Source organism: Saccopteryx bilineata, chromosome 10, assembly GCF_036850765.1.
Source record: "Saccopteryx bilineata isolate mSacBil1 chromosome 10, mSacBil1_pri_phased_curated, whole genome shotgun sequence".
NCBI lineage: Eukaryota > Metazoa > Chordata > Mammalia > Chiroptera > Emballonuridae > Saccopteryx > Saccopteryx bilineata.
In genome coordinates this window covers 38,026,898-38,050,683 of record NC_089499.1, presented here as the reverse complement: position 1 = coordinate 38,050,683, position 23,786 = coordinate 38,026,898, and the positions used below count along the sequence as shown (strand labels likewise).

At 54.1% G+C, this 23,786-nt stretch overlaps 1 protein-coding gene across 3 annotated transcripts; it reads left to right on the top strand.

Moving 5' to 3' along the window:
- Positions 1–1,314: 1,314 nt before the first annotated feature.
- AMOTL2 (angiomotin like 2) lies at positions 1,315–19,605 on the top strand. Of its 3 annotated transcripts, none has more exons than XM_066244515.1 (10): positions 1,315–1,660; positions 4,418–5,212; positions 7,780–8,074; positions 9,355–9,499; positions 9,891–9,983; positions 13,970–14,265; positions 15,537–15,841; positions 16,016–16,233; positions 16,805–16,984; positions 17,724–19,605. In XM_066244515.1, exons 2-10 carry the CDS (start codon positions 4,479–4,481, stop codon positions 17,780–17,782), a joined length of 2,325 nt encoding a protein of 774 aa, XP_066100612.1. In that variant the 5' UTR covers positions 1,315–1,660; positions 4,418–4,478; the 3' UTR covers positions 17,783–19,605. The 3 variants fall into 3 exon arrangements, with proteins under 3 accessions (XP_066100612.1, XP_066100610.1, XP_066100609.1); XM_066244513.1 differs by lacking the exon at positions 1,315–1,660 and adding an exon at positions 2,039–2,170 and having other exon boundaries at positions 16,808–16,984; XM_066244512.1 differs by lacking the exon at positions 1,315–1,660 and adding an exon at positions 2,039–2,170.
- The last annotated feature ends 4,181 nt before the right edge of the window (positions 19,606–23,786 follow it).

Below are 23,786 nucleotides of genomic sequence, written 5' to 3'. Positions count from 1 at the left end.
AGCCTGACATCCCCCTTCCACCCTCCACACACTCCCTACGACGTGTTGGGAGGCCCAGTGTGGCCCATTCCCAGTGTAGGGCTCAGGAATAGCACACACAGCCGTGGCGGGAAGGGAAGGCAGGTGGGAATCTGGCTTTCTAAAGAAGGGGTTTCCATCAGCACAAACGGACCGGGCTAGTTGGAAGGTGGGGGAGGGAGGAAGGATCCTAAAGGCAGATGAGATAATTCCATCCAGAGGAGAAACAGCAGGTGCAACAGAAGTTGGGGGGAAGGGTTCTGGCTGGCAAGGGTGTAGGAGGAAATGAAGTAGAGACTAGACCAGAGAGAGGGCAGATGAAGAGAGGTAGGTAGGCTCCCAGAGCCTGCCCTGCCCCCTAGGGAGCCTAGATTCTCATGGCCATTGTAAGGGTTTTGAGACTGAGCAGCCCAGTGGTTACTTGGCTTCACCACTGACTCCTTGCGTGGCACGGGCAAGCTAATTAACTTCTCTGAGACTTGGTGTCCTCATTTATAACAGAGGGACGGTAACAGAACTCCCTGTAAGGATGACTGGGATGACTAGGAGAAAAGCGGGTGGTGGCACTCCGTGCGCTCTGCCTAAGGGCTGCCGATTACTACTTTCTTCGGTTAGAGGGGGACAGAGCGCCTGGCGGCGGGTGATTCAGTTGGTTAGGTGGGTCAAATTAACCAGAACATTTTCCAACCCAGATTCACACTTCCTATGGAGACAGGTCCTAAAAGAGCTAGCAAAGGTGTTTGTAAACAATAAAAGTGCAATTCAAAGGTCGCCGCTGGCGGTGAAAGCAGTGGGGGTTAGGAAGAGGCTCAGTGCAGGAAGCAGTCATCTCTTCGCGGGAGCACGGTCCAAACCAGGCACAGATAGGCAACTTTGCAGCCTTCTCTCTCCCAGTACACGTACACAGCAGTCTTCTCCCGCAACAACACCTAGAATCCCTCAGGGACACACTATGTACACCCCTCGTGTCGTCTGCTCATGGGATTAAGAGATGAGAGAAGGTGGGGGACAATATTGGACTGAGTTGGATTGACTCGTACCTAGCAGCTCCGTAGGCAAAGCGTAGCGGGGAGGGACCAGGGTGTGTGTGGCGGGGGGCTGGGAGCGGGACGGCGAGGGGCGCGGCGAGTCCAGAAGGGCAGCCCCAGAACGGAGCTCGGGGGCCATCCCCGCGCCTGGCCAGCAGCGCCGCCTCCCAGGAGGACGGCGGAGGCCAAGAGGAGGCGGAGGGTGGAGGAGGGCGGCGCGCCGAGAGGTTATTTGTGGTTCGCTTTGATCCCGAGGGGGAACCTGAAACTCTCACATTCCTGGCATAGCAGCCGCCTCCGGCGCGGGCCGACCCTGGGGCTGCGCGCTGGAGCCCCAGCGGCCAGAGCGTCGGCGCCACCGCCGAGTGCACACCTCCGTAGCCAAGCTGAGCAGAGCGGAGCCGGGCTGGGTGGTCGGGTCTGACTGCGCTGAGCACCCGCCGGCCTCAGCAGTAAAGAAGGCCGATCGGCGCTTTAAGCAGCGCGCTGGGCCAGCAGAGACGCACCCCAGCCGAATCCCGAGCTCCGGCGCTGCCCGGCCTTTTCCGGGAGCAGGAGCCCGGCGGACCCAGCGTCCTTAGGTGGCAGGGCGCCCTTTCCAGGCAGCGACAAAGGTGGGCAAGGGCCACTCCGCCCCGAGGACGCCGTGCCGTGCGCCTGGGGTTGGGGAGTTATCGAAGGTGCGCGGGTGCGAAGGGGCTGGAGAAGGGGGCGGCCTCTGGGGAGAGTAGGGTTCGCGTTTTGGGCGCGGGTCAGGGAGAGGGGCGCGGAATAGGGCATGAGGCGCCATTTCGAATTTAAGTCTCAGATCCCTAGCGGCTTATCTGATTAGGTGGGGGTTACAGGTGCTTTTGTCCCCAACTAGCCCGAGAATTCCTCTTTGTCCTCCTTGGAAAATCCTCTTTGGAGCCACGAATTGGCTCTCACTTAGAAAGAATGCAACTTGCCGTCCAGCCCGGTGACGTCAGCGCTGGAGCATTCGGAAAACAAAGAGGGCTGGCGAGGGAGGGAAAGAGGCGGACCCGCGACACTTTAAAGACCTCTCTGGGCCATCGGCTACCGTCGCCCGCTCGCTCTAGGCGCACAGACAGCCTCCAAGTGCTCGTGGTCGTCCGGGAGTGCGGGTAGGGCGGGATCCCTGGCTGCAGTGCGGTTGGAGAGACCCTCTCTCTGGTCTTTTAGACGAGCGCGAAGCCAGGCAAAGGCCGGAGAGGCGTACTTTCTTAGAAAGGAGGGATGGGGGGTGGGGTGGTGTTGAGAGAATCCAGAGTCTAGCCCAGGTGCACTGGGGGGTGGGGGTGGGGGTGGGGGGGTGGAGTTGCGCAGATTTTAGTAAGGGCTCAGCTGAAAAGATGTAAATCTGAGAGTCCTGACGACGACAAAGCTGGGGCGAGAGGCCCCGGAGGAGGTGTTCCCTGCGCCCAGGCACAGTGTTGGGGGAAGGAGATCTGGAATCCGTCGGGAAAGCTCTACTGTCGGACTCCTCTGGAGAGTCAGGCGGCCAGTGATGGATTTAGGAAATGCTTTGTGGGTGACGTTCTAGGGCAGCGATTTTCAACCCTTTTCATCCATGGCACACATAAACTAATGACTAAAATTCTGTGGCACACCATAAAGTATATTTTTTGCCGATCTGACAAAAAATAGGTATAAATTTTTTATTTATTCACATCAGACAACTATTGTGTTGGCTGTTGTCATTTTTTGACTGTCTGAGAGAAAGAGGTCAGTGCTCCTGTATTGCATGTTTTAAATTTTTGCTGCTCACGGGTGTGCCTGCCACTGCACACCAGGTGAAAATTACTGCTCTAAGGCGAACTGATTCCTGTTTGTGTTCCCTTTGGTAGCTCTGGAGTCTTGCATCTCCCCTCCGTGTGTGTGTGTGTGTGTGTGTGTGTGTGTGTGTGTGTGTGAGAGAGAGAGAGAGAGAGAGAGAGAGCTGGCTTCCAGACTTATCTCCTGCTCCTGGGAGTAAGGAGTGGATTGGGAATAGCTGCTCTGTCAACCTGCCAAGGCCAAACTGCAGCAGCCACTGGGTCTAGTTTTGTGGCAAAGGAGGGGCCGCATTTCTCCCTTTCCCCTCCAACACCCCCCCCCCCACACACACACACGGGACCTGTGGAGGTGTGGGTTTTGTTTGGCTTTCCCTGAATTCCAGTTTGGAGGTGTGTTTTGGACAAGGCTGTGGAAAGGAAGCTTGGTGAGGCAGGCAGCATTCCAGACATGAGCCACTGGGAGCTCAAGCTCAGAGGGGAACACCCTCTTCAAGAGAGAATCTCCCTGCACTCATAGCCCCCAGCCTCCAGCTCCAGGTCCCTGCAACCAAGAGCTTCCCCTTGCTCTTTTTACTGCTCCACCGGGCTCAAGTGGTGGGTGTTACTCACGTCAAAATACTGAATGCCCATCTGCTATGTGGCTAAAAGACCAACCATAAGGGAATTTTCCTAGTGTATGTGTGTGTGTGTGCGCGTGCACATGCGCGCATGTGTGTGTGGTGGGCGGAAATCGTAAACTCAAAGACATTGTTCATCCTTTCTTTTTCTCCAAGGCCCATGTAGATCTTGACCGCACTAAAGCTGTGTGACTGGTGGTCACCTTGATGGGTGGCACCTTTTTGCCTCATCTCATAAAACCATTGTCTATTGTAGCCTCTCTTCTTTCATCCTTTACCAATCCAGAGGCATTTACTCCTTCCCATTTATTTCCCTTGCAGTGTGACTGCCAAGATCAGTGCTATGGCGGGAGGGCTCCGCAGGGTAAAGGGTGGTGAATTAGCTGTGCCAAGGCTGGCGCTCAGGCATGCTTCATTTTGGAGGATGCTAGGGGCTTTTTTCTGGGTCTTCTACTGGACTGGGCTCATTCTTTTTTTCCTGCCAATAACTTCGGGCCCTGTCACCCCTGCACTGGACAGCACAGTGGTTAGATTTGAACCAGGCCTGTCCTGGAGTCTTTATTCTTTCTCATCAAGCTCTTTGAGGGATGGCTGACTGCAGGAGGCTGTGATTCCTGGTTGATTACCTTTTAGGTTCTGGTGTCTTTCTCTAAGGCATAGTAAGTCTCCATGAACATAATTATAACAGCAATCCTTTACCAAAGAGTTATGGTGCACCAGGAGCTTAACAGCCATTTGCTGCTTTTAATTTTCAACTTCATGCATAAACATTATTCTCTCCGTTTTTCTGCTAGAAATCTGAGGCTCAAAAGTTAGATAACTTGCCTTAATCAGTAGGGGCAGCACTGGCAGGTGAACTCAGGCTTGTGCAACACTCAAAGCCTTGTTCTTTACCATTATACTTTGAACCTGGCCCTAATGGAAAGTTCCCCCCTTTCCCATTTGCTCCCACTCATTGCTCTTCTTTTTCTCTCTCCAGGTGCCCTGGGACCACGTGCCTCAGGCCATTGTCCAGGCAGGTGTGTGCAAGCCAAGGAAGCATGAGGACGCTGGAAGACTCCTCTGGGACAGTCTTGCACCGCCTCATCCAGGAACAGCTGCGCTATGGCAACCTGACTGAGACCCGCACGCTGCTGGCCATCCAGCAGCAGGCCCTGCGGGGCGGGGCTGGAGCTGGAGGCGCAGGGAGCCCCCAAGCCTCCCTGGAGATCTTGGCACCCGAGGACAGCCAGGTGCTGCAGCAGGCCACAAGGCAGGAGCCCCAGGGCCAGGAGCACCAGGGCGGTGAGACTCACCTGGCAGAGAACACCCTCTACCGGCTATGCCCACAACCCAGCAAGGGCGAGGAGCTGCCCACCTATGAGGAGGCAAAAGCCCATTTGCAGTACTATGCGGCCCAGCAGGCAGGGCCCCGGCCACATGTTGGTGACCAGGATCCCCGAGGGGCCCCTGGAGGCAATCGGAGGCAGGATGAGGCCCTGCGAGAGCTGAGGCATGGGCACGTGCGCTCCCTGAGTGAACGGCTCCTGCAGCTGTCCCTGGAAAGGAACGGTGCCCGAGTCCCAAGCCACATGAGCTCCTCTCATAGCTTCCCACAGCTGGCCCGCAACCAGCAGGGCCCCCCACCTAGGGGCCCCCCGGCTGACGGCCCAGAGCCCCGTGGACCTCCACCTCAGTATCCACATGTTATGCTAGCTCATGAGACCACCACTGCTGTCGCTGACCCGCGGTACCGCGCGCGTGGCAGCCCACACCTCCAGCATGCTGAAGTCAGGTAACTGCCTACCTTGGTCTCTCAGGCTCTTGACTTTCTGTGTGTGTGGACACAGTTCCCTTGTGTCACTATTGGCAAGCCCCAGAGGAAGGCTGGTGAAACCCCTTGCCTCTCAAGAGTGAGGAGTTAATGTCCAGAGGACAGAGGGACTTAGCCAAGGTCACATGAGATCTTTGTGGCATCCCGTGCTTTATCTGAGATGGACACCGTTGTCTGATTAGCTGTAGCAGTCAAGTAACTAACCTTCCCGGAGGGTTACAAAGAGTATGTAAAGGTTGGGAATCACTGCCAAATTCTTTTTAAGTTAAGTGGGAAGAAGTGGACCTCCTCTGGAGGTTTGTTAACAACAAATGGACCCTGCTTTCAGTGAGTATTGGGAGGCCTTCCTAACTGGAGGTAGGAAGGACCAGATGGCCTCCTTAAAGACCTCTCCCAATTCTACACCAGGGAAGAAGCTGCCCTGTGTCTACTGTTCATTTCCTTCCATGCTTATCCATGTGCTCCATGTGTCTAGAGCCTGTAGGAAGAGAGGATTCTGGGTCCATGTGAGCTCCTTTCTCTGGAAGCTTGGAAGAGGCTGCTGGGGGACTTGGAGTTTTCATTCTAAGTGAAGGGAAGGCTTTGGAGGATGTGATTTGGCTCCTTTTTTACCCGGCTGCCTGTAGAGAATGGATTCTAAGGGGCGAGAATGGAGACAGGGAGCCCAGAGAGTTTACAGAAATACAGGTTCCTAGAAATGAAGCTAACACACATCTCATTTCACACACCATCCCCCACAGGGGGTCCAGGAAACCCCACTAGAGGGGCCTGAGGATTTACAGACTCCCTTCTCTGGTGGCTCAAGGTCAAAGTCAGCTTCTCTTCTGCTTGCTGAGTCTTTGTTTAGTCACCCACTTTCCCTCCGTTTGACCTTTCCTTGCTCTCGAGAAATGAGTGATGCAAGGGAGTTGGTATCGGAGGAACCAGAGCCTTGTGGGTTCTCTCTAACCTCTACCTCCCAGGCCCCCTACCTTATCTCCCTTCTCAGGGCTGGGCTGCGGAGAGTTTCGGAAGCTGAGTCGTGGTTTCTTGAGGACCAGCCTTATTGAACCCTGTCAGGAAAAGATAATATCATGGAAAGGAAGTAGACTGTTTGCAGGAGAACAAAAAAAGAGAGGGAGGGGAAAGGAGAGTAAGTGTGAAGGGAAAGGAGACTCTATTCTTTCTGGGAGCTAAGTCATCCCCAAAGAATGCCAGTTGTGTCTGCCAGGCCCAGCACAGAGGAGCATGCTCATGCAGCAACCCCGAGAAGGCCACATTTAGCAGTGCAAGGAGAATCCGCACATTCCTGTGGGGACCCTCTGCTCAGCTCTGACTGGAAGCTCTACCTTAGGCAGGAAGAGAAATACATCTGCCCAGTCTCTCCGTCAGACTGATCAGATGAGGACTGTTTCTTGGGAAGCGGGGAAGGGTCTTTTAGCCTAGGGTCCTAAGAAGAATGGGGGCAAGGCTGAAGGGGAAGATGGCCATGAGTACTGAGGTGGTGGACCCAGAAGTAGAATGAAATTTTTGTGGGCTTTCTGGGAATTGGACAATTAATTCCTGGTTTAAAAAGAGAAAGAAAGAAAAACTAACAGTCTATTTTTTTTTTTTTTTGCATTTGGAGTCACTGGCCCCAGAAAGGTTCTGTGTCCCTCCCCCTCCCCCACCCCATGCCTTTTGCTCTTTGCTCCCTCCCCGGTCTGGGACGGGGAGGTTTAACATTGTCTCTAACTCAAGCTATTGTGGTAGCCCAGAGGCTGCCTAACACCTAAGAAAATGCACTGTGGGTCCCGTTTACTCTTTAAACATTAAGAGAGGTAGAGGATGGGCCTCCATTTTGGTGGTGCCTGCTCTAGGCCCAGACTCTGCCAGGCTGTGTGTGGCCCTGGCGACACCCCTTGAAGCTGGAGATGCTCCCCCACATACCGGCACTTGGGGACTTAAATACCTACTTGCTCAGACTTTGGAGCTCAGACTTATCCTGACGTGTCTCACTACTCTAACCTTAGCCACAGTCTTCTAAACATGTTCCTGCAAGGGACCCAAGATAGGGGGAAACGTGAGTGTGCTGCACTGGCAGATGCTAATGTAATGCCTGAAACTAGAGGGTCATAACAGACACAGGTGGCGGCTGGGGCTCGGCCACCAGGTGACCCAGGGGCCTGGAAGGCTGTGTGCTCAGTTATGATTGATGTGGCCTCCAGACCCAAAAAGAACCTGCTTTTGATTAGAAGGATCCAGTACACATTTTTGAAGATGTCTTTTCTAAACACTTAATGAATAGGAAGTTCAGGGCTACTCAGGCTGATCCCTCGTGCCTTGGCCACGAAGCTGGGCATGAAACAAGTGTTCTGATCTTAATCCCCTCTAACGCTGCTCCCCGGGACCTTGAGGGTCTTCAGCAGACACCATGTGTGGAAAAAGGCCTGTCCCACTGTGCGGAGGCTGAGTTAAGTTGTCTTTCCAGTTCGCGCTGGAGGGCTGCTCTGGGGTGGGAGCCGAGAGGGTCTGTGCAGCCTCTGAGCACCGTCTCTCCTGTTCCCCAGGATCCTGCAGGCCCAGGTGCCTCCCGTGTTCCTCCAGCAGCAGCAGTACCAGTACCTGCAGCAACCCCAGGAGCACCTTCCACCCCCACATCCCGCTGCTCTCGGCCACGGCCCGCTCGGCGCCCTCAGTCCACCTGGGATGGAGGGGCCCGCAGGCACCCAGGCTTCCTCGGGCAGCGCCCAGCTGGCCCAGATGGAGACCGTGCTGAGGGAGAATGCCAGGCTACAGAGGGAAAACGAGAGACTGCAAAGAGAGCTGGAGAGCTCAGCGGAGAAGGCCGGCCGAATGGAGAAGGTAGGCCCTGCTGGGACCTGGGAGGAGCAGGGGAATGGAGGGACCCGAAGGCCGACTGGGGAGTCTGAAAGCTTGTCTGGCTAGCCTTTATGCCCATCCCTCTGCCCCCCCCCCCACTACCTAATCCCTCGTGCACCCTCCCTGGCTAACTCCGAACAGCTGGGGAGCAGCCGTGAGGCGGGCAGAGCAGGTCTGGAGCATGAGCAGTTGCTGGCCAGTGGTGATTAGAAAGAGCTCATTCACCAGCTCCCTGCAACTCAAGCCCTTCCCCTCCTGCGGACACCTCCCACAGAGAGCTCTTTGTGTCCCCCACACAACAGCAAGTCTGTTCTAGGCCAGTCCTAGCCAAAGAGAAAGCCCCTCCTCTTGGAAAAAAACGAATGACTTATTGGAATCACAGGCCAGCTAGGAGCACGTGCAGAACCTGCCTGTGGCCAAGTGGGAGGGGCGGCTGGGCCAGGCTGGCCCTCTGCAGTGACTGGCGATGGCTCCAGGAACAAATACTCCAGCGTAGGCTGGGGTCCAGTGCCTCGTTCTTAAATTTTTTTTTTTTTTTATTCATTTTAGAGAAGAGAGAGAAAGGGAGAGAGAGAGAGAGAGAGACAGACAGAGAAGAAGAGAGAGAGGAGAGAGAGAGAGAGAGAGAGAAGGTGGGGAGGAGCAGGAAGCATCAACTCCCATATGTGCCTTGACCAGGCAAGCCCAGGGTTTCGAACCGGCAACCTCAACATTTCCAGGTCAACGCTTTATCCACTGCGCCACCACACAGGTCAGGCTGTGCCCCGTTCTTTAGTGAAGGTCTACCACTGTGTTCGGCTTTAACAGGTGGCCTCAAGCCTCCCATAGCTGTCCTGTGGTGTCTAATATGTCAAACCTCGGAACATGGTCAGAGTCTTTGTGTGCCCGTTCCTGGCCCACGGGCCTTAGATTTCTCAGCAGAAGCCAGACAAAAGTAAAATGCTTCTTTCTGGACACAGCACAGAAATCTGTGTTGAGGCACCCATTTCCAGAGTACCTGGCCCTGGGTTCACTAAGCATCTGGACCTTGGGGCAGCTGACAGGACCCTGGCTTGCTGGTACCAGCAGCCTGGTCCACCCCCTGAGGCTGCAAGCTTCTGACCCCCCCACCATCTGGATATTTTGCTCTCGCTTATTGTCCTCTCCTCTCTCACCTTCTCTGATGGAGAGCCGCTGAGCCGGGGCCTGTGCAGGGGGCTTTGATGCCACACACCACCTGGGAGCTCTCCCCTTCCTTCAGCTCTGCTGTCTGCCTTTTGCAGCTGGAAAGTGAGATCCAGCGGCTCTCTGAAGCCCACGAGAGCCTGACGAGAGCCTCCTCCAAGCGGGAGGCCCTGGAGAAGACCATGCGGAACAAGATGGACAGTGAAATGAGGAGGCTGCAGGACTTCAACCGGGATCTTAGAGGTGAGGCGTGTCACCCGGGTGGAGGGGCAGCAGGGTCTTCAGAGGGCTTGATTCCTCAGTTCTAGAGGAAAATTCAAAATCTCTGTCCTCTGCAAAAAGAAGCGTAAGGTGACTCAAAGGGGGGAGGGGCAGGTGGAGACTCTGAAGGAGGGAGATGCTTGTCCTGTGTCCTGGACCTTGGAGGCCCTCATGGAGCTGTCGGCTCGTGGCCTCAGGTACTCCCTCCTTATTAGGCCCTGAGCTGATCCAGAGGTTTCGCTGAGTCCACCCCTAGCATGGAGGATGCCACCCCATAGATAGGACCCCAGGGGACACCTTGGCAGGCAGCTTCATATGATACTCAAATCTTAAAACTCCTTTCCTTAAAACATCTTGCCTTTATTTCAAACAGAGAGATTGGAATCTGCAAACCGCCGCCTGGCAAGCAAGACACAGGAGGCCCAGGCCAGTAGTCAGGACATGGTGGCCAAGCTGCTTGCTCAGAGTGAGTAGGGGACCAACTCAGAAGCCTCGCCAGATATATGGGTGGTGGGATCGTGGCAGCCCCTCTGGACAGGAAGGATCGAATCTTTCCCTTGTCAAAACAGTGCCTTGAGCACAGGTTTACTGAATGCCTACTGTGTGCCGAGCACTGTACTGGACTTGGGGAGAGGGTGACTTCCGAAGGAGAATAAAATCTGGTTCTCTATGTATCGGGGAGATCAGTGGATATAAGAGGGACAGCTGGGAAGGAGTGACTTGCTGAGCTGTGTGACCATCAGTGCAGTGTCCTTCGGAAGAAGAGGTGTGGAGGAGGCAGGATCGCCCTGGAGACAGTGTGATGAGAGAGGAAGAGTCTGAGTTTCCCAGGGAGTTCCAGGCAGCAGAAAGGTTGGGGGTGTCCAATGGGCAGGTGAGAAGCTGGGGAGCATAGACATCTGGAGACAGCAAAAATGGGTTCCTCAAGCTGAACCAATAGGTGCCCTCTGAAAAAGGAGTTAGGGAGGCTAAGTTTATTATTGGCTGTTCCATGCAGTCAGTTCATTTTCTCAACAGCAGAACTGTGCTAAGCACCTGGCAGGTGATAAGCAGAGGGTGAGAACAGGCCCAGGAAGGTACTATGGGCATGGGGGAGGGGGCGGGTAGAGGTGAAGAGAAGGAGGCTGAGCTTGAGGAAAGAATAGTCAAATGAACCACAGATTCAAGAGAACAGGGCGACCCTGGCCCTGGTGACTAGGGGGTCCCCAGTGGCCAGAAAGAGAGGCTCTGTGGGAATGGCAGGGGTGGAGAGCGGGCCACAGGTGAAGCAGCTGGAAGGTTAGGTTCGAAGGGAGGTGCGTGGTTGGGGGTGCAGACAGAGGAAGCACTGAGCTCAGTAGCAGAAAGCTATAGCAATCAGAAAAGACAAAGAGAGGCAATTATTTATTGAGCTCCTACTGTATGATCCTACTTTGTGCTCTAGTGGTGTCTGGAGTGGGTACAGAGAAGAGGAATGGGGGCGGCTGGTGTCTGGGTGAGGATGACCTTGAAGAAGAAGTAAGGAACCCATCAGGAAGCCTACTGTGAGTGGCAGGGCTGATGATGGGTGACCAGCAATGGCGGAGCAGCTTGAGGAGGGCATGCTGGCTGGCAGCACCTCCTTCCTCCAGGAAGGCTCAGAGCCCTGGACAGTGCTGCCCAGGCCAGAGAATAGGGGCACACAGCACTGAAGGGGGTGGGGATGGGCAGGAGGTAGGCTAGGCTGTATTGGCTGGGTGGAGTGAGGTGGCAATGACTAGTGCCTCTGGGAGGGAGGTGACAGTGCTGAGGGAGAAAGGGGTGGGAGCAGCCCTTGGCAGCCTGGAGAGGGCCTGTCGCCGGGAGGAGGCAGAATGGGGGTGTCCTGTAGGGAAGGGCCAGCTTCTGGAGCCTGCTTCTGGGCCCTGGATCTGCCAAACAAAGGAAGTCACAGGCGAGGTTCTGGGAGCCGGCAGAGGACGGGCGTGGGGGAGCCGGCCTGGAGGCGTTTCCGCTCCCTGGGGAGCGAACGCCGGGCTGTTCTTGGCTCCTCGCTGGAGCCAGTAATCTCGCAGCCGCGGGTGACCTGGATGCCTGGCATTCCAGAGCCTCTGGGCTGTTCCGTTCCGGGCCCTCCCGCCCGCCGCTCCCTCGTGCTTGGCCTTGCGCCCTTCGCCCCGCCCTTCCCTGCCGCTGCTTAGGGGGGAGGAATGAACACAAAGGGAGCCTGGAGGGGGGGGGGCGAAAGGCGCATCCCATCCCCCTGCTCCCTCCACAACTCACCCTGCCTCCCTGCCCTCTCCCGCTTGAGGTTCCCCTCATCCCAGGAGTTCCCCTCCCAGGCCTATGGTTTTATCCTGATGGCTGGGATGGCCTGAGGACTCCCAGCCCCTGCCAGAGAGTCCTAGAGGTTGTGCTAAGCGGCAGGAAGCTACCAGATGCAGAAGGCTAAGACCTCCTCACTCCACCCCACCCCAAGGGCCCAGGAAAGTTAAACAGCTCATCCTTGCCCCTTAATAGCTGAGGGAAAACACAGAATTCTCAGGGAAAATGGCTCTGGTTGATCTCAGTTCCCCCCCACCACCACCACCACCAATAAGGAAGTGAATTCCTATCACCAGTTCCCGCTGCTTGTCCTGCTGGGTGGGCCCTACAGACCCCCAGATCTGGCTGCTCTGGCCCTGTCCTGCCCTCCCCGCCCTGGGGTCTGGCCTTGAGCCCTGAAGCCCGTCCTCCTAGCACTGCCCCCCTCCCCCTTGGCAGTTTCTTCACCTGGAGCTCAGGACAGTTATAATAAGACAGAGCAGTTATAATAAGGCTGTGATGAGATGCAGGCCTCCTGAAAACTATGTAATCTGTGAGCCCATATGGGACGGGGTCATTGTCACTAGGTCCAAATTCTGTCTGCTGTCCTTGCCTGCCCCTCCACCCCACTCATTGAATGAATGGCTCAATTTTCCATAACACTGAGCTTCCCCATCTTTTCCCTCCATGCCAAGGAATGAGGCCAGTTTGGGGACCAGCCTTCAAAAATCCAGAGTGCGTACTGCTGACCTGGGTCACCTGCATCCTTTCTCTCCTACCCTAGCTAGGGCCCCGAGAAAATGAATCCTCCCTTCTGCCTGCCCAGATCCTAAGCCCCCAGTCATCTGTTCCAGAACCTGTACTGTCCTATACAATAGGCCCAAAGATTAAAATTAATTAAAATTAAATAAAATGAAAAATTTAGTTTCTCAAACTAGCTACATTTCAAGGGCTCAGTAGCCACACAGGTCAAGTGGCGATGACACTGACTGATTGGCACAGCATAGAGCAGTTCTACTACAGCAGAAAATTCTCCTGTGCTGTGACAGTGCTACTCTAGGGACAGTGCCTCTGAGTGCATCAGGCAGGCCCCAGAGCCTGTCCCCGCCTCTGCCCTCCGGCAAGGCAGGCTGCTGGCACACACCTGGGGAGAGGGCAGCCTGGGACTCTCAAGGTAGGGCATATGGGAGGTGGATTTAAGCCGAGAGCATCAGCTGAAGGACTCAGTGGTCTGACTCAGGTCTGGCTTTGCCCAGCTATATGGAGAGGGTCTCCGAACAGAGCTCCCCTCGGCAGTTAACAGGATGATTTAAAAGTAGGATGGTTGGAACCTCAGCCACACATCTTTGGACTGTAGTCATTTTCACGGTGCTTCAAAGTTGGCGTTTCTATATGAACCTGGTTGCCCGTACCTCAGTGGTCTTGCAAGACCATGGAAGGTATTGGGGCTCGCAGGGGAGGTGCTGGGGCCATAGATTGAGCCCTGGAGCCCCCTTTGGGGGGCCTCTGGGTGCAGGGCCCTTGTGCCGTAGCCAGGTCCTTTGGAGCCAGGCTGACTTGGGTTCCCATCCTAACAGTACCATTCACTTCCTGTTCCCTTCCCTATAAGTCAGGGGTCACAAATCCTCCCCCAAGGGGTTGTTGCTGGAGGCTTCAACAGAACAGGATGTGTAGGCGCCCGGCTTGTAGTGTAGCAAATGGTGGTTGTTGTCTTTGTTCCTTCACTCTCCCACTTGAGCGATGTCCATGTCACAGTCCACCTGAGCCTCTGTTTTCTTCTCTGTAAACGGGCATCACAGTTCTTGTCTGGCCAGTCTCTGGAATCATCATGAGGCTCAGGGGAAATTGTATATGTATTTTAGAAATGGTGACACCGGTACAAGTGGACAGTGTTTGGGGCTGTTCCTTGGCATACCCATGTCCCAGCGGAGAGGCAGGATAACCCAGTCATCACTGCAAGGGCCTTGGTCCTGGGTTGCCATTTACATGTAACTTAACCTGAGCCCCAGTTTCCTCACCCATAAATGGGGTTAATGATGGTACTCGGCTCCTAGGGTTGTTGAGTAGATAAGTTGCAGTCGTGCTTACCCAGCAGTCAGCGTGTGTCAGTCACTCAGGAGCGCTCAGCAGGGCCAGCGAGGGTGGTCCCCATCACTGACCGAATCCCTCTCCCTCTCCCTCTCCCTGCAGGCTATGAGCAGCAGCAGGAGCAGGAGAAGCTGGAGCGGGAGATAGCACTGCTGCGCGGTGCCATCGAGGACCAGCGGCGGCGTGCCGAGCTGCTGGAGCAGGCTCTGAGCAACGCCCAGGGCCGGGCGGCCCGAGCCGAGGAGGAGCTGCGCAAGAAGCAGGCCTACGTGGAGAAGGTAGAGCGGCTGCAGCAGGCACTCGGGCAGTTGCAGGCTGCATGTGAGAAGCGGGAGCAGCTGGAGCTACGTCTACGCACGCGCCTGGAGCAGGAACTCAAGGCCCTGCGTGCCCAGCAGGTGAGCTGGGAGCCCTGTGGAGGTGGCAAAGTAAGGGCAGCCCCTGAAGACCTGTTCCAGTGGCCCAGGAGCCCCAGCACAGACCAGGCCAGGGGTCCCCAAACTTTTTACACAGAGGGCCAGTTCACTGTCCCTCAGACCGTTGGAGGGCCACCACATACAGTGCTCCTCTCACTGACCACCAATGAAAGAGGTGGCCCTTCTGGAAGTGTGGTGGGGGGCCGGATAAATGGCCTCAAGGGGCTGCATACGGCCCGTGGGCCGTAGTTTGGGGACGCCTGGACCAGGCCAAGGCCCCCCTTGGAAAGCAAGGGTGATCTTTGTTTTCCACCCTTGCTACTAGGCTCCTCCCAACCACCAGTCTCAGCAGAGGCTCTGCCAGTCAACCATGTGCCAGGCTTGAGGACTCAAGGCTGGGGCTTCTATCTTCAGGAGAGCAGAAGTTGGCATCCTTGGGCTCTAGAGAATGTAGCTCAGGATCTTTGATGTAGAAGATTAGCCAGTTCTTATGTGTCTCCCCAAGATCAAGAGAGATGGTCACCCAGATCCTAAATCTTTATTCTCACTTTGGACTGTGTAAATAACTCTGGTAGTTACATACCAGATAGAGTTCTGTGTCCACTCCCAACCTTGCCCTTCCCACCAGAGGTGGATTAAGATCAGTTGAGGCCCCGGGTGCAGAAGAAAATACTGGGCCCTTAAAAAAAAAGAGAGAGAGAGACAGGGAAAATAAAATACATGTTAACCATATTTTAAAATAAATTAAAAATATGATGTACTATTAATGTTAAAATTGCACATATGAAACCAAACTTGGTGTCATTAGAAAAAAGTGTAAAGTTGGAGGTTTGCGGGCCCTTCAGAAGTCGGGGCCCAGGGCACGTGTCTAGTGCGCCTGCTGTTAAATCCCCCTTGTTTTCCACAGAGGTAGGGTAACCAAACCTCCTGGTATGCCCGGTCCTGTCCTAGTGTACACCTGTTATCCCAGTGTCATTAAGACCATCCCTTACCCAGTTGGGAGGATAATTTATGTGGTCACCTGTGCAGAAGCAGACCTGAGCTTTTTTACACTCTTGGCCGTAGGTTTCAGGGCAGGGATGTGGGGACCTGGTGCCGCCACCTTTGTCTCTGGGAGGGAGTATAGTGGGGGAGAATGTGCTATGTATCGTGAAATAAGCACAGGGGTCAGCGAGAGTCCTCCTGTGGGATGAGCACCAGTGACCACCACACCCCTACCTCCACCCTTGACCACAGTGCTCCTTGCTTTGCAGAGACAGGCTGGCACCCACAGCAGTAATGGCAATGGTGGGACCCCTGAACTCAGTGCCCTGAGGCTATCAGAGCAACTGAGGGAGAAAGAGGAGCAGATCCTGGCACTGGAGGCCGACATGACCAAGTGGGAACAGAAGTATTTGGAGGAACGTGCCATGAGGCAGTTTGCCATGGACGCAGCCGCCACCGCTGCCGCCCAGCGCGACACCACGCTCATCCGACACTCCCCGCAGCCTTCACCCAGCAGCAGCTTCAATGAAGGCCTGCTCACCGGCGGCCACAGGCACCAGGAGATGGAAAGCAGGTTCGGCATTGCCGCACTGATGACATTTCTGTAGGCCCCTCCTGGTCCTGCTGCAAAGGCAGTTGAGTCCGGCATGGCTATAGGGAGAGCTTTCCTCCAACTTTTACCAGGTGGGAAGGGCGGAGGCTGCTGGGTCTGTGGGTCTAATGATGGGTGCATGACCTCTCCCCTCAGGTTAAAGGTGCTCCATGCTCAAATCCTGGAGAAGGATGCAGTGATCAAGGTCCTCCAGCAGCGCTCCAGGAAAGACCCTAGCAAGGCCACCCAGGGCTCTCTGCGGCCCGCCAAGTCCGTGCCATCGCTCTTTGCGGCTGCAGCAGCAGGGACCCAGGGCTGGCAAGGGCTCTCCTCTAGTGAGCGACAAGTGGATGCCCCTGTCTGGTCGGCTGCAGGTGAGCAGGGACTGGTGGGGTGACATAGGTAGAAGGGTAGATTGCTCTCCGTCCTTTCCTTCCAGAACTGAGGCTCAGAGGAGCCTGGGCTTCCTGACCTCTTACCTGGGGAGCCAGCTTATATAGTGACTCCAATGGTCCTGTACCCATGGCTGTCTTTGCCAGTGTGAAGAGGGTGCTGTAGCCCCCATCTCCATAAATTTCATCACCTTCAGTGCCAGCCACTCACCATCTAAGTAAAAATAGTGCTTCCTGTGCAAATGCACATTCAAGACAAGCTCCCTCCACTCCTCCTTGTCAGCGAATGCCATAGAAATTCTAGAATAACTGCTGATTTTAAGATTTAACCTACAAAGAAAGGATCTACCAGTCAGAATGTTTAGAAACTAATCTAGCCCAGATATATAGTTAGTCCCATTTGGAAACAGGAGCATTTAGTGTTAAAGTTCCTGCCAGTCAAAAGCGACACACACCATCTTGTGCCCCCAATGTGTGTAGTTAACTTGGGGTGTTCTTCATGGGGGTACATATTGTGGATGAAGCAATAACTGTTCTCCTCCTGCCTTTCCAGCAGACAGGGTCCCTGCGGAGGAGCCAGTAGCCTCAGCCCCCCTTCCTGCCCATGCCAAACACGGGAGCAGAGATGGCAGCACCCAGACCGACGGCCTCCCGGACAGCACCACTGCCTGCCTGGGCCTGGAGCCCGATAGCCTTCTGGGGTGCAACGGTGGCCAGAGGACAGCCTCACTGGGTAGGTCCCCACTTCCCCAGCTGCGTTGCCTAGCAAGGCTGAGGGCACTTAGGGTGAGAACTGCAGTACCAGACCCCCTCTGTTCATTGCCCTCACTCCGGGGGGGCCCTGCACAGTGACAAGCGAGCAGGTCAGTGTGAACATGAGGGCTGGTTGGATGCATGAATAAAGGAACAGAGAACCCTGATTACGGATAGATCCAGAGTTCAGAAAGAAAGCAACTCCATGGGAGAGACACTTTATCTCCTCGTTCCGGTCTTCCTTACATGTTCAACTGCCAATCTAAATATCTAAGAGAGTGGAGCTCAGCAAGTCACCCTGATGGCACTCTCAAGTTAGAAGAGGAAGCTGGGAAGGAGAAAGTTGAGAAGATGCCGTTTAAGTTTTTTGCTCCCTTTCACATTAGTCTTTGCATATTTGCTTGTGCCTCACATCTCGGAAAACCACAGGCATGAAAAGAATGCTGCAGCCTGCCTCCCTCAGGGCTCACCACCCTCCCTCTGAGCCCTCCAAGGAGTTCAGAGTTATAAACAAGTGTGTCTTCGGCTCTGGGCTTGGTAGTCTTGGTAGAGAGCTGGGAGGGAGCAAAGCCTTGTGCTTGGCCAATCTGGGCACCTGGGCAGCTGAGGTGGGGAAAGTTGGTAAAGAAAAAGCCCGTCTTCAAAATGTGCCAGGATTTTTAAAAACAGCAGTCTGGAAACACTTGGTGACATGTGTACCTGTGCTCTTGTCTCTGCAGACTCTGTCGCTCCATCAAGGGTCCAGGACTTGTCAGACATGGTGGAGATCCTGATCTGAAGGAGTTGATGCTGTGGGGACTCAGAAGCGTCCTCTGCTCTCCGCCACACTCGGCCATTCCAGCAGCCCCTCCAGCTGCTGCTTCCCCGCTCCCCCCAGCCGGGCACCTCATTCCCGTTGGCCGTCTGGCCCCAGGAGCTTAGGAAGGATGCCGCAGGGAGAGGGATGCTGGAGAGATCCTGTGCTCCGGAAGACCCTGCTCTTCGGCCCTGCGTTCCTCCCACACGGGTCCACACGGAATGAGGATTTAGCCTTGACCTGCTGCCTAAGCCTTGCTGCTGGGGTAGCGACTGAAGGCTTAGGAAAGAGCTGAGCCCCCTCTGCACCCCCAGTTGATGCTCAGTCAGGGAGGGGTTAGTTGGTTTAGGGGGCTGATTTCCATGAATGGCTGCCCACGGACACTAGGGAGGCTGGTTCAGTAATCAAGTTGGTCACGGTGTTCCCCTCTGGCTAAGTGTGGTCCCAGCCGACCTCATCTGCTCCTCAGCTACTCACTGCCTCCTTGGGATCACTAGGACTTGCATTGTTGAGGGACTATTGAAGGTGTTAGTCCTGGGGGGCCACAGCTTTGCCCCCTCCTTGGAGTGGGTAGGAGCTCTTTCAGTGGACTAGGATCTGCTGGGCAGTTTGTATATAATTCCCTGTCTTGTGGAATGGAGGATTGAAGTGTGCTGCTTCGGACCTGTCCCCTCAGTTCTGTGCTATCATCCCGGCTGCCGAGGCTCCTGGAAGTCCCGACCAGCTTCCCAGTTATCTCCCGTTCTCAAGTGCTTGGCCTGGGAATTTTGATACTGGTTGACCCACGGGATATTGACTGTCTTCCTCCCATCTTGAACCCTGTTCTAAATGCCCAATGGGGCCCCCTCCCCTCATCACTAGCCTCTTGAAATGGCTCCACAGCTCCTATCCCTGGATCGTTCTGTCAGTTTGGTGATGAGCCCTGAGCCAGATGAAATGAGCCATGCCACAGACATCTGCCATGGTGGGCTTCCCTGTACCAGTTCTCTTCGAAGGAAAGTGGAAAAGTTGCCTTGTTCTCATCAGAGTGTTTGTTCCCACCTGGAGGGATTGCAAGCGGCAGCTCTGCTGGCGAAAACTGGTCAAGGAGCTACATACAAGACGCGATGCAAATAGTCCTTTGAAGAGAGCCCCCACACAAAATGGCCCCCCCGTGAGGCTGGCTCCTCAAGCTACCTGTGCCCAGCACCCTGAAAAGCAGAGCCAGTGCTTGGAATTCTAGCAAGGCACCCACGTGGCAGCCTGCCAGCAGCACTGATTTTGACTTCTGGTCTTTTTAGAGAGTCCCCAGCTCAGCTGCAGGAGCAATGGGTGGGTTCTAACAGTTTGTCTTGACTGTTTTTAGCTCTCCTTGAATCTTGTTGTTTTTTCTTTTCCTGTTTTTTAAGTTCTGTATGTGTTATTTTATTCCCATGGTTCCTTTTTTTGAACATTTGCATTTGCTGGACAATTGCATATTTTTTTAAATCCCGATACCCCTCTTAAAGCTGAAAACTACATTTGGTTCATGTGCATTGTTTACAAAGCAAAAAAGCAAAAAAAAAAAGGTAAAAAAAAAGTATTGTGAAAGGAAAAAAAAAACACAACTTAATATATTTTGGATGATTAATATTTGGTATTTCTTTTAAAGTATTTTTTGTGCTGTGAACATTTTCTGCCAAAGACCATGATGTGTGTCTGTATGTTTAAGTTATCGTAAATATTTAAAATGTAAACATGGCTGTTTTGTTATGCCACCCTGTACCAGGATTGCTGCTGCATTCCACTGGGTATAACAGTATTTTAATAAAAAATAATAATTACAAGTGGTGTCTGTCCAGGTGAGCGATGGCACAGAAAGAGGGAAAACAAAGAGGGTTCGGGTTCACTGGGGGCCACCAAACTGTCCCCCCACACCCCTGCCCTGTGCTGCTGAGTGCATTGGCTCTTGAATGTTGGCCAGAGCAAATCCATAAACAGCCAGCTCAGGGTCACTGCCATTCCTCATACCAAGGAGCCAGCTTCCATTTCCTGTCTGCGATACCAGCGGGCATCCTTATTTGCAAGGTTAGGATGACACAGTCTAATTCTTAAGGGATTTTTGCAAGGCTGCATTAAGGAGAGAATAGGAATGAGGACACTGGCTTTCTTTCCACTTAACACTGAGAACTCTTGATCCTGGGAGGGTCTGACAGATGGGTAGCCTTCCCAGGTAGCTTTGTGCTAATTGGCTTTGTGTGGCCACACCCTGGTTATTCCCCAGTAGGAGTTAATGTCCAAAGATGGCATTATCCTTTGCCCCTGCCCGTCTTCCCTCCACCCCTGCCCAACACAGAAAGTTGTCTGGGACCCTCGGAAAAGCTGGACACAGGCAAGGGATACTGTATATGGTACGTTCTTGGGCACTGCCTTTCTCCCTTGCACTGAAATCACCACTCTTGCCCCACGCACAGGAAAGCATGTCACTCCAATCCTATAAAAGAAAACAATCTTAGGTGTTCTGTATCAGAAGCAGTGCCTGCCTCCTTGGGCCAGGGGCACTCCAAGGTTCCCAGTCAGGACACGGGCTGGCAAGCAGAAGCTGACCACAAAGCAGCAGGCAGCCAGACAGACTGGGCATCTGATGGAAACAGACACCCCCTGCAACTATGAATGAAGCATTTTCAAGACAGGTGTGGGAACTCAGCAGCCAATGTCGAGAAGTAATTAACATACTTCCTACGAAACATGGCTTCTTGAGCCAGCCCATCTGCCCACTATAAATTGGGAGTCAAACAGAAGAATTGGAAAAATCCAAGGATTTTTTTAAAGCAACTTTGCAGCCTGACCAGGCGGTAGCGCAGTGGGTAGAGCGTCGGACTGGGATGTGGAGGACCCAAGTTCGAGACCCCGAGGTCGCCAGTTTGAGCGCAGGCTCATCTGGTTTGAGCAAAAAAGCTCACCAGCTTGGACCCAAAGTCGCTGGCTCGAGCAAGGGGTTACTCAGTCTGCTGAAGGCCCACGGTCAAGGCACATATGAGAAAGCAATCAATGAACAACTAAGGTATCGCAATGGAAAACTGATGATTGATGCTTCTCATCTCTCTCCATTCCTGTCTGGCTGTCCCTGTCTGTCCCTCTCTCTAACTCTCTTTGTCTAAAAAAAAAAAAAAAAGCAACTTTGCATATGGCAATGGGCTCCGTTGGGTGGGGAGCTCTCCATGCAGGATTCCCCACTCAGCACAATGCAATACAGAGGCCACAAATACCACCCATTGGCCACACCTCTACCCCAGCCCTCTCCAACCTGTCTCCATCACCTGGGCAGCATCCATGCCCATCTGAGTCCTACCAGGCCCTGGTTCAGGGTTTGCTCTGAAGATAGTAGCCCTCCTAGGGTGCACCGGGCCTGACCAGCAGGGCTCAGCTCCCACTGCTCTTCCTTCTGCCATTCCAGCCCATAGCGACATTTGATGGGTCCAAACAATTTGGCAGGATATATATCTTTAAAACTGGCTTAGCAAAGAGATTCCTGTTCACCTCCACCTGCCCCCAAAGGAACCCTGCCTGGGTGGAAAGCTCAGACCCAGGTACAGTAAGACTGGACAAGAGCACCACCCCATTCCTTGCACCTCTGGCCAGGGACTTTCAAATCATCTGTGCCTTTTGCAGGAACTAGTCTGTCAAGAGTCACTTTAATATTTCGTTGGCACAGGCTGGGGAGTGAAGAAACCAGTGCCAGCCTGCCCAGCATGTGTACATGCATGTGTATGTGTGAATGTGTCTGTGCACACATATGCCTGAACATGTGTCATAGAAAAAAATGTGAGGGGCGCTAATATCTTCTGCCTGGTGCCTGGCACTGATGTTGCCCAGCCACATGGTCACCAATGGGTCTAAGGGACCATTTCTTCTCAGTTAACTTTGTATTTCAACATAACAAAACTCTGGAACTGGTGGAGAAACTGGTCGAGTAGCTGGCTGTGGTAGGGTGGGGCAAGCCCTGGGTGCCTGTGATGAGGGGGTCTGGGCAATGAGGGGGCCAGTCCCTGGGTCTCACAGGTGGCTCTGCGGGGCCCTTTGGAGGCTACCTTGCTCTGCCAGAGATAGCCCTGCCCTGCCCTGCCTCTACCCAGTACTGGGGGTGTGGCTCAGAAGAGGCCCCCACTGCCCCCGGGGGCAGGGTGGAAGGCTACCTATGAATGTGTCCTAGCTCTCTCCTCTCTCTCTCCTCCTGGTTAATCATTAACTCATCCCCTGGCTCAAAACATGTGTTAGCTCAGAGAGCTTGGAGAAAAGTGCCAAGATAGGGGCTGCAAATTGGGGCCTGGTCTCCAAAAATGACTGAGGCCACCCACTGCCTCCAGGGACCCCAGCTAGACAGGAAGCTTGTTCAAAGTGCCACCATCCTGTCTCCTAGCTCCGTGAGACCTAGCCAGGATGCAGTGGTCCCTGAACAGCCCTTGCTGTGTGTGACTGATGCCCAGAAACTCCAGCACCAACCAGTGTCTTTATAAACCCTCCACACTTGGGTCAAACACACAAGGGGAACACCATAGCAACCAAGCTCTCAGCATCCTATTTTTAAAAGTTGAGATAGAGTTCTCATACCATTAAATCCACCCTTTTAAAGTGTATAGTTCAGTGGAACTTTATGTCACAACACCCATTTTAAGCCAGCGACCAACCATGGGTAATCACCGGATGCTCTGTCCATGAGCCATGTATACATAATTATAAGTGGTATTTGAGCTGGTGCTTTCACATTTGTGGGCCCTTATTTCTCAAAGGTGCCCTTTTACCTTCCTATAGCTGACAGGCTCCTTCCACCTGGCCCAGCCCACCAGCTCCAGCATCACCTCCTCTGGGCGGCAGAGAGGACACTGTCTGCTCTGAGCTAGAGCTCCCCACCATCTACCCCCACACTGCCAGAGTGGGGGGTCCTGGCCAAAGGTCCAGGAAGGAAAGTGAGCCCCCAGGCACTCAGTTTACTCAAGGCTTTCCAAAGTCAAGGAGCATGGGCAGGGTTGGGTTCAGTTTTGTGGGGCCTGAAGCGTATATAACTTAGGGGATCCTCTTTAAGAAAAAGATTGCAAAATGGCAAATGCAAAATTAGGTCTTGGAAGGGGCTTGGTCAGGTGGGCGCCATGAGGCATATACTGCATTAACTTGATAGCACACCTGCATCTGGACACAGGCATCGTGTCTCCCAAAGGAATGAAGCCCTGGGAGGCACCGTGACTCAGGCCCATCCTGTCTCTCCCAGGTGAGGCTTGGAGCTGGAGATCAATGAAACAGCAGTGTTTCTCCGACAGAGGCTGATGCAATCGCTGCCCTGGGCACCCACTCTAACCCTCTCCCCGGGTGAGAGGGGCCCACACAAGAGGACCTGGGGTGGGGAGATAACACCATAGGACTGACCACCTTGCCAAGGACCAGATCTGCGGCCAGTCCATGTCTGCACTCTACTTTCACCAACCAAGGAAATCTCCAGCCACAGCCAGAGTTTGGGGGTTGGGGGGGGGAAGGGAGACATCTCACAGTCAACTCTCTGGGTGCCCTGGAGAGCCACGCTACTTGATTGTGACAGGGACATACTCACCTCTACTCTGAGGGCCTGCCTGTCCACTTTCGATTCTGAGAGGGCCAAATGTCACGACCTGTCCTCAGATAAAGGCCTCATGCAAGTCCAAAGGCTCCTACCTGGGGCGCATTCCAGACATGATTGGGCAACAACGTGGACGTTCCCCTGCACGGGTTTGTCTCTCTTTGCATCGATGTGGCCTTCTCTTCCCGGCTCCGGAGGCCCTGCCCAGTCTCTCCTCCGCAGCTTCTGCTTGCTTAACACACGCACTGTGGAAATCCTCACGGCACGTTGCATCAGCAGCAAAAGTACCAAAATCTCAACCACATAGTGACTAACTGCGCAAGCCACATCTAAGGTTTGCCCTGAAAACTGTGCTAACCTTCCTTAACTTAAAATAAAGAAAAACAGACCCCCTTCCCAGAGGTTTTTCTCTAAGGCTTG

Excerpts from the sequence above, each read along its gene's own strand:
- AMOTL2 (XM_066244515.1), top strand. The coding sequence starts at position 4,479 with ATGAGGACGCTGGAAGACTCCTCTGGGACAGTCTTGCACCGCCTCATC. Across the intron at positions 5,213-7,779 it reads CTCCAGCATGCTGAAGTCAG|GATCCTGCAGGCCCAGGTGC; the intron begins GTAACTGCCTAC and ends CCTGTTCCCCAG. Across the intron at positions 14,266-15,536 it reads AGGCCCTGCGTGCCCAGCAG|AGACAGGCTGGCACCCACAG; the intron begins GTGAGCTGGGAG and ends CTTGCTTTGCAG.